This window comes from Acanthaster planci, linkage group LG17, assembly GCF_054643075.1.
Source record: "Acanthaster planci isolate LZ-2023a linkage group LG17, COTS_SCS, whole genome shotgun sequence".
NCBI lineage: Eukaryota > Metazoa > Echinodermata > Asteroidea > Valvatida > Acanthasteridae > Acanthaster > Acanthaster planci.
This window is the reverse complement of record NC_141793.1, coordinates 8,340,422-8,349,967: the sequence shown is the minus strand read 5'-3', so window position 1 is coordinate 8,349,967 and position 9,546 is coordinate 8,340,422. Positions and strand designations below refer to the sequence as shown.

The 9,546-nt window shown below is 41.7% G+C and overlaps 1 protein-coding gene across 2 annotated transcripts; it reads right to left on the bottom strand.

Moving 5' to 3' along the window:
• Window positions 1–1,833: 1,833 nt before the first annotated feature.
• On the bottom strand, window positions 1,834–9,012 carry LOC110984247 (10 kDa heat shock protein, mitochondrial-like). Of its 2 annotated transcripts, none has more exons than XM_022244238.2 (5): window positions 8,862–9,012; window positions 5,362–5,404; window positions 4,895–5,053; window positions 4,062–4,151; window positions 1,834–3,605 (listed from the first exon to the last, which is right to left on the bottom strand). In XM_022244238.2, exons 2-5 carry the CDS (start codon window positions 5,362–5,364, stop codon window positions 3,549–3,551), a joined length of 309 nt encoding a protein of 102 aa, XP_022099930.1. In that variant the 5' UTR covers window positions 5,365–5,404; window positions 8,862–9,012; the 3' UTR covers window positions 1,834–3,548. The 2 variants fall into 2 exon arrangements, with proteins under 2 accessions (XP_022099930.1, XP_087003938.1); XM_087147812.1 differs by having other exon boundaries at window positions 5,362–5,408; window positions 8,862–8,992.
• Window positions 9,013–9,546: the final 534 nt, after the last annotated feature.

The window sequence follows — 9,546 nt, the reverse complement described above, 5'->3', positions numbered from 1 at the left end:
TAGTCAAACATTTATTGCTGCAAACTCGTGAATAAGCAATGAATTGCAGATGATTTCTTTTTGGTGACATCTTCAATCATATTCACCTTGTTCTTACCATCTATTAATCTTTACGTTCCTGTTACAGTATATAAATTGCCACATCCTTACATGACTGGTATCCGAATGAACACCCCTAATGTGTGTCATTTCCTTCGTGTGATTCATTTCCCATGATAACAGAGCACAACCTGAGTTGCTCATCTATCCAAGTGGTCAGTTCATTACAGGTATCCTGATCAGAGGGAAAAGCTTCAGGGGGTTGCAGTGGTGTAGGATAACTCAAGGAATATTAGGAAAAAGTATGTTCATTGGTAACCTGTCTGAAAAAGGCACATTGTTATAGCCATTGTGGCCTTTTCCCATGTCCCTTGAGGTTAAATGCTAGGCTTGTGGGATTACCAAAATCAATTCACAAGTGATATTTTAAGGTCATGCACAAAGTATTACCATGGAAGAAGGACACATAGGGAGTTTGAACTGCCCGGGCTATAACATTTGGCCAATTACAGCTTTCTGGCATGCCTGGTATGTCCATAGCCAGAGTGCAGTGCATGCTTTCTACCCACCACACGTTTTGCAACTAAAAGCCCCCTTTGTACCCCATGATCATTGCTGCAATTTTTCTGCATCCTAAAATGCCATCATTGGTGCTTCAAACATCAAATTTAGTGCTTGTGCAGTTGCTTTTATAAGGCTGCATACCCGAAGTGTTCATGTGCAGTTGTTGCCCTTATCGAATGCTTTCTTCTGAACTTCCTTTGGGAATAAATAGCCAAGCTGTTTGTAAGATTTTGAGTTTTATTAGAATCATTTTTATTACAGAATTTACACAAAAAGGTATTTTATGAGATCTCAAGATCACTCCCTGTTATGAAACAGCGCATTTTGTTTTTCGTGATCTTAATTGTCCTGTGGTGTTCAGCATGTTGTTGGCCGGTCTTCGCCAAACTCGTACAAAGACTTTGAAAACTGATGTTTTGGAGTAACAAAACAAAATTACAAACATTGCATGGATAATGGAACAGGGCATCAAAACGGCAAAAGTAAATCTAATGTTAGATATTTCTTCGTTCTGTTTCCTGCTCACTGCGATAAGTTTGGTAGTTAATTCCAAAGAAAACACCACAAATATTGTTACCATATTACTGGCTCCACTTGTCCAGCTAAGCTGCAGGCAGTAATCAGGCATTTTGGGAATGTTTACTTTCGTTCGTCTGACTGGGCGGCGATGATCATCAAGCACTTTGATGTGCCAGAGTTGTAACTCCTGTCTCCTTCCTCCATGGTATTACTCAAGTTGTCAGGATAAGATTCCTCCTGTTTTAGTCTTTGTGACTTTGGGCCCCAAATGCAATAGGCCTTCCAGCATCACCAAGAACAATCCACAAACCAAGTCTGAAGTTCATATGCAAAGTAATTCTCAAGTTATCTTACCCACAAGAATATTTTAGATACACACCGTCTAATCTGCACAGTCTCGTACTGTAGTCTGTAGTTGCAGGAACGAACATATATTTCACCCATCCAATTCCAAACATTATTAGGACACAGTGATGTCCCCACAACTCGGCCCCAATTTGCTTCACAAAGGAAACTGTTCCCTTACCCCAGTTCAGGCCTACCCACACACACACTCACATTTTGCTATACCACCAAGGAGAGGGCGTTATGTTTCATATTGTTCCAATAATTGAACACTATCCCATTCACCAAGCACAAACACCTCCAAAGATAATAGATTGACTTCGTTGGGGCAGGGCATAAAAAGTGAAGACTCTTGCAGGCAAAATATCAAACTCATTCTGTGAATACAATGAAAACAGTTTATTGTAAATCATGACTGGCTCTTATGTGTACACAAAAGTTAAAAACAAGTATGTTTAGCTCCTCAGTTTTGTTGTCACAGAGGGCGATAATCTCAACAAGCTCACTGAACACAATTACAACTGTTGAAGGAATCACACCGCAGTCACTGCAAAATCATCAACGAGGTGAAGCAAGAATTCAAACCCAAGACTTCAGGTGCAAACAGTTTATGTAGGTACATGTAGCCACCACAAGGAATTCTAACATCAGCCTGCATTTCTACAAATGCACACAAAAAGTTGGTGCACTTTGTGAGGCTTAACTGAATGCAATCTGTCAACTTACACCAAATGGGTCAAACAGATACAGCAATTCACATAGATATTGTGCGGACTTCTATTACAAAAAAATAACCTCAGAAACAAAAATACATGCACAAGCATCAACAGAATACATACAGTGTTTGGATTTATGTGTTTGATATTCCTTACAGTTGTAAAATACCCACATCATAGGTTCAGGTGATTTCCAGAAATTACAAGATAGTAACCATGGTAACCTTAATCACAAGAACTGCATGTAATAACTGTCTAATCAGTATCATACCTGCGATATTAACTCTTGTAACCATATACATGTATGATGTACTTTCACATAATAAAACTGAAAAACTACACCTTTAAGAATAGAAAAAATGAGTAGTGTGTGCTGCTGAATGGTGTCTTTAGCAGGCTTGTTGCAGGTTATGGAGTATTGTTGAGAAAAAGTGGAAAATCTCCAACGCTTGCAAGATTATGCCAAATTGCAGCCATATAAATTCATTACTGGAACAAGTTTTGTCTTTATCTGAAACAAATACACAGCCATGGTGTATCACTGTTGGGTATATCACAGGTGGGTTAGTGAGCTGTGATGTTTCAGGTATACAATGTCTTAGTGATGGCACCTTTGAGGTCATTGGTACATCTGAATAGGAACAGGTTGACAGAGTGCTGATATTCTTCCTTATTCAATACAGGCGATTCACAATAGTGCGCCTCCAAGAGTTTGCTACGCAGTGGCCAATCACAATGCGCGAAACTTGCCTATCCTTTCCAGACGTGCATTGGGTTGACAGATTTCGCACACTGTGATTGATCAACACGTTGCACACTCTTGGAGGCGCACTATTCTGAATTGCCCGTATTGTCTTTGTAACCCACTACCAAACAAAATACCACATTCAGCCCTTACTGTTTGAGATGAAACAATGAATTTCATCTTCAACGATTCACCATTTCATACTATGTGTTACATTCAGCAGCTAGTGAGTTGCTTAGCACTAGCATGAACCACTACTAGGGAAATTACAGACCTCTGAATGAAGCATCATGGCACTACGATAGTGAACCCTCATCATACTGAGACAGAATTTCAAGAAGTAATAATTACACGGTATACAGGTATTTCTTCTGTATTCACCACCTCTTGCAGAATTATGTGAAGATAGCCTCATCAGAAGTCCCAAGTATTGACATCTTTGATCTTCGTGCCGTAATAATTTGATGTACATGTATTTATAGTAACTATGATCTATACAACTGTAGGTGTGGGTGTCATTATCTGACAGAAATGTGCTGTTACTATGATGTCCATTTCTGGTCTTGTTTTATTGGTTGTATCATCTTAATGTGTTTAGTCTTGAGAGCCAATCATCAACGTCAGGCAGAATTCTCCCACTTTGCTAGAATGTCTCCTTCCCTGAATAAATAGTACTCCTGAAATAATGAGGATGAAGGAACAGCAATTACAATTATATCAATACTACGTAATGCACATTTCTTGCAGCAATTTCTAAGTACAATTCACAGCGTCAGCGAACTGCTTTGTTTCTTGACCTTTCCTGACAACTTAGATCTGGTCACAGTTGTGACGCTCATTTAACAAAGTCTCACATGGTCCCATAGAAATGAATTTTGGGTTGATCCAAGTAATCACAATAACCAAATTTTGTACTGCTTTGCCTTGGGTGCAATGTATCCATGAATCATTGTTCTATAAAATCATTTTCTACCTAGAGTGTACAGAGCTCTAAAAGTGCCATATGACTTGTTGAAATCCTGACATACATGTATTTAATCTCAAGCTGACAGCACATTATTAGAGGCAAGATGTAGACATAGTGAGAGTAAATTTAAATTACCATAGACAAGTTGCTAGAGCTGAAAACTTACTTTTTCATCTAGAGAAACTTTTGTCCCTCCATATTCAGGAAGCAACACTCTGTCTCCTACCTTCACGCTCAATGCCATAGTTTCTCCTTGCTGGAAAGAAGATCAAGATGTGAACAAATCAGTGGCTCTTCCTACTGAATTATCAGTCACTGAACAGGCAATCAGCGTTCAATATATGTACTAGCCCAAACCATTCACCAGGATTGCTAAACCTACATCTTTAACCCTGACAGTCCTCAGTCCTCCAACAAGTGAAGGATTGAGGACTGTTAGGGTTAACCTATTACAGCCCTAAATCCTCATATTTCAGTATGAATTAAAAGCTGGGTCATGACTGATACAAGTTGAGTGATGTCATTTACTGTTTCATGCATAGATTGACATGCATTTGGCACAAAAGAACCTTCTTAGACATTCTCCGACAGGAGAAAGAGAAAGAACTTGTCTGTCCCATGACCAATCTTTCTGAAACTTTGTATGAAAGAACATCCATTGTGAGTACATTTCCGCATTTTTAAAATCAAAAGGACTTTGTGTGGTCACTCATCATTTCCACAAACTGGTGCTATCATTGTGGGAACGACACAAATACTGAACGATGGCTATTGTAGGGACAAATTCATAAAAAAAGAAGCCTCCTCAACACGATGCAGACAAGTTACATTCTCCAGCATATTGGCCCCGTGCCATTGAGCACAGCACACTGGACATTATCTCTTTGTCTTTCCCGAAGGGCTGCTGCCAATGATTAGCCTGTCTGGGTAAGCCACATCGTACCAACAACAGGCCCATACATGTGTGCATTCTGGCAGGCACTGTTAAATGCTACTTACCTGGTTCCTGGACCCAGGTCCTACTGCACATACTGTAGCATCTAGCACTTTGGCCTGGGACTTCTCAGGTATCATAATGCCTCCTTTAGTCCTAACTTCTGGGGCAAATTTCTCTACCAAGATGCGATCAAACAGGGGCTTCAATTTCCGTACACCAGACTATGCATGAAAATAAACAAAAAACTGGGCACATCAATATTAAAGCTAAAGAGTTTCAGCTCGTGCTTGTAGGTACACCCAGTAAAAGTGTGTCTTCTCTATAAATAGTGAGTGGTGAATGTCAGTAACTGGCTGTTGCACATGTATTTACAGGATCAATATTCAAGGAATATTTACATATGTTTATTTGCAATTTCATTTTATGATAAAGATATGCCACAGCAAACTACAGAAAGGTAATACACACATGTACATGTAGGCCGGACCTGCAATGGGCCTTAGGGGAAGAAAAATCAATAGAAACTTACCATGATCTCTTCTTACTTGGACAGTCTTGTCATGCAAAATTTCCTGTCTAAAATAAAACAAATACATGTACATTTGATCAATCTCAAATGAATTTACCATCAGTCAAGTTAAAAGCCTCCACTTAACAGTGGAGATACACTAAAAAGAGGGCTTGAAGTACATGTGGTAACACCACGTGGATAGATCTCATTTGGAAGAGATATGGTTCTGATAAGAACCAGTGAGTGTGTACTCCAAGTTTCAACCACTGTGCCCTGGTTGCCCTCAGGAGTGCTGGACTTTAATGGAGTGCTGGTATGTAAGGGCTGTGGGAAATCATCAGTGACCTAGTCAATCCTGCACCAGCATCCACTACCACCATCACCGACCTCACCACTAACCATCCAGCCCACTCTTCAGTGCTCAAGGGATCCAAGACAATCCCCCCTCCCCCCACAACCTTTATACTTATATACCAGTACTCCAATGAAGTCCGGTAATCCACTCTTGAGGACGACCATGTCCAAATGTTAAAGAAGATGATTCGTAGAGTCCAAGTTACTCGGATTACACCCTGTACACAGAACTTGTGGGGAGAATGCAAGGATAGTCATGGTAGTGGGATACGAGTACACACCTAATCAAGAATCCATAGATGCTACATATTCAATGTTTCATGTGTGTCAGGGTCACATGGATTTGTTACGCCCAAACTACACTATAGCATCAGTCCCAACTATAGTTGGGACCATCCTAGCTGTAGTTGGGACTGTCCTAGCTATAGTTGGGACTGTCCTTGCCCCAGACTGGGGCCAGTCTACTGGACTACCTCCTTTCCTTGGCCCCACAACAGTCCATCCAAACATGCCAAAAAGAGGAGTCTCTGCGAAAACTTCTATGAAACCCATTTCGCGCATATGGCTCATTCACCCCATCTGACCATTGATGTATCCCAGACCAAATAAATCCCGACTGTGTTTAGCGTGAGTCAAACAATCGGGAATTAATCACTGTAGTAAACCAATGTGAAGACAACAAAATCCAAACCCAAATTTTACAGACTTCTACAAACTGCAAATTGCCATATTAATACAGCAATGATCTGACAGGGTGAGTGAGCTTTATACACAAAATGGGGCTCCTTGAAGGCAATTTTGAGGAGTCTCCACTTTTTGGATGGACCATTGTAGTGCCAAGGATATGGAGGTAGTCCAGTAGACTGGCCCCCAGTCTGGGGTTAGGACTGGCCCAACTACAGTGCTATAATTGGGCCAGCCAAACTACAGCACAAAAGTCCAGGGTGGTGCAATGTAGGTAGTACTTGTACATGTGCCAATGCTACCACAGAATTTGCCAAAGTCATTTTGTTTTCATCAACAACTTACACTTGCAGAAATAAGTTTTTATTTAAGTCACAGACAAATGCCTTATTGCAAATACTGCATAGGTTAGGGGATTTTGCACAATGATAGAAAGGCATTGTGGGAAGGAAAAAGGAGCATTATATATGTCGGGTTTGCCCTTACCCAACATATATTAATAAGCACTGTATGCTCAGTGCTTGTCCGAGAGCTTGCTATAATTAACATCTCCCCAACGCAAAAAAAAATACATCTTGAGAAAAAGGAGCACTCACCCATGCTGAACGTGCACTATTTGCTGAAAGGCTTAGGACCTACAGTACACGACTTACGACAGGAGAAGTGCCCTGCATGTGACCTGCACTAGACCCATAAACAGGGCCCGACGAATACTACGATGGAGGAGTATTCGTTGGGCCCTGTTTACGGGTCTAGTGACCTGCATGAACTTTATATGGCTTGAGAAAATTTATATAAATTAAAACGTACTAAAAACAGTTGAACTAGTTAGGGCGTAACATATTCACGTACGGTAGTCCGTAATTAGGCCGGTTTCGAGTCAACTCGGACCCAAACCAACTCGGACCCATGCCAACTCGGACCCATGCCAACTCGGCCCCACGACCAATTCGGACCCATGTCAAGTCGGCCCCAATACTAACCCGGACCCACGACCAACTCGGACCCAATACTAACTCGGACCCACGACCAACTCGGACCCACCCTGAGTCAACTCGGACCCAACCCCAGGAGCGTGATTAACTTGTTGAAAATTTTTATTTTGTCCACTTTTACATTTTAGCATTTGGTAAATGACACTTTTGCACTGCATGCTGCCAAGCTGTAACGTCCTCTCTACACGTTATGCAGGGAGACAGTGGCACAGGCTTCCCAGAATCTCTCCGTTTTCCAGATCCAGATCACTAGCAGAAATCGAATGAACTTTCACCAAACAGCCCCCAAAGTTTTTGTTGCAATAAAAAGCCACAGATAGGCCTTCTGATGTACATAGAAGATGCTGCATACGTACAACAGATATTGCAGATATACATCAATGTCATGAACATTGACCTTTTACAGTGTCTAATGGTGTTATCCCCCACCTCACTTTTCAATTTTTTTTGGCCTGGCAAGTCTTACACCTCCACCTTGCCCCATTCTCTCCCCACCCCCAATACCGGCAAGATGGAGGAATTCATCCATACAGGCCTTAACTGACTGTCCAAATAACGCAAATAGGTTGGTAATTTCGAACAACAAAAATCAAATCATTTTAAAATAAAAATGTGGAATATTTCCTATTGGCTTAAACTTGGAGACGGTTTTGAAGCGTCGTATGTCTGCTCGCGAGCTCATTATTAATATTTCGTGATCCCACGGTTTCTTATTTTCTACAAGAAGACGTGCCATAATCACAAGGGATCATAGAATTATTTATATAAATCCCGAATTTGGGATTGATAGTTTCCGGTTCAGAGTATTTCTTTCACAAAAAGCCCCACAATGCGGGCCTATTTTGGATAGAGGCACTGAGGCGGCTACATTCATATGAGTTTTACTACTATTAGGGGGGTATCTTCGGGGAAAAGGCGAATAAAAAGTTCATAAAATTGAAACGAAAAGTGATCGATCTGTCCATAATCTTGAATTTCCAACGAAAAAATGAAGGCCAACCTCTTCGCGAGGTTCAAGAGTCAGCGCTATTTCGGTCTACGGGCGCGTATTTGGTGTAATGCAACCATAAGACTCAGTGGGTCCGAGTTGACTCGAGGTGGGTCCGAAACGGCGTGGGTCCGAGTTGGTGTGGGTCCGAGTTGGTTGTGGGTCCGAGATGGTGGTGGGTCCGAGTTAGTATTGGGTCCGAGTTGGCGTAGGTCCGAGTTGGTCCTGGGTCCGAGTTGGCATGGGTCCGAGTTGGAATGGGTCCGAGTTGGTTTGGGTCCGAGTTGACCTGATCCCATTAGGCCCAACCCCCAAAACCGAAGAACTGTGGGGTCGGTCCGACGTCGAGATCGTGGCGGACATCGGACCCCATCACACTCTAGTTTTGGAGGGTAGTTTGCAGTGCAAATTCCAGTCGTGTGTTCACACCATATGGCTATTCACTTTCTATAAAACTGATCTGTTGCTTTTTAAACTATTTCAAATCAGAAACTCACGTTCACGCAGATGAAACGGATACCGCTAACGTTGAGGCCTTTACGCTAAAACTTAAACGTCGAATTATACCAGTGAAACACGTGTGCGTGGTACATACCAAGTTACCAACCGACCTAGACTTCTTCAATGAGAATTTCATTATCTCAGGAACGGGGACCATATCAGACGCTCTGAAAATTTTCATTGGGAATTGACCATTGGGCACCAGACTGCCTCAGCCCTTTCATAATAATTAAAAAACGCCAGACATCTACAAAAGGACATGGTAATGATAATGGCTGCCGGCCTGCACCTCGGCCGTCGATATCACATGACATCCCGCAAAGTGCCTGCATGGGGCCGACGCTCGGCGCGGGAGTGATGCAATCTAGCCAGTCAGTCACCTCCGAATTGGCCGTGCAAGTTCAAGTACCCACGTGAAGATACGCGGCTATTTCTGAACTTGAAGTTCAGAGTTTTAAAGAAATAGGCCTACTGGTATTTTTTGTCAATTCCATTGTATTTCCAGCGTCACTCAACTCGTCAAAAAGTTGGAATATGCACAAACTCTGAATACAGGCAAATATTGAAAATCACCATGTGGCAGCTCGAACATCTTAAAATTTGTATGAGAAAGGAGATGTATATAAAAGTACATTTTATTCTGAAACACCATTTGGTTGTGTGAGGAATTATTTTCGTCAA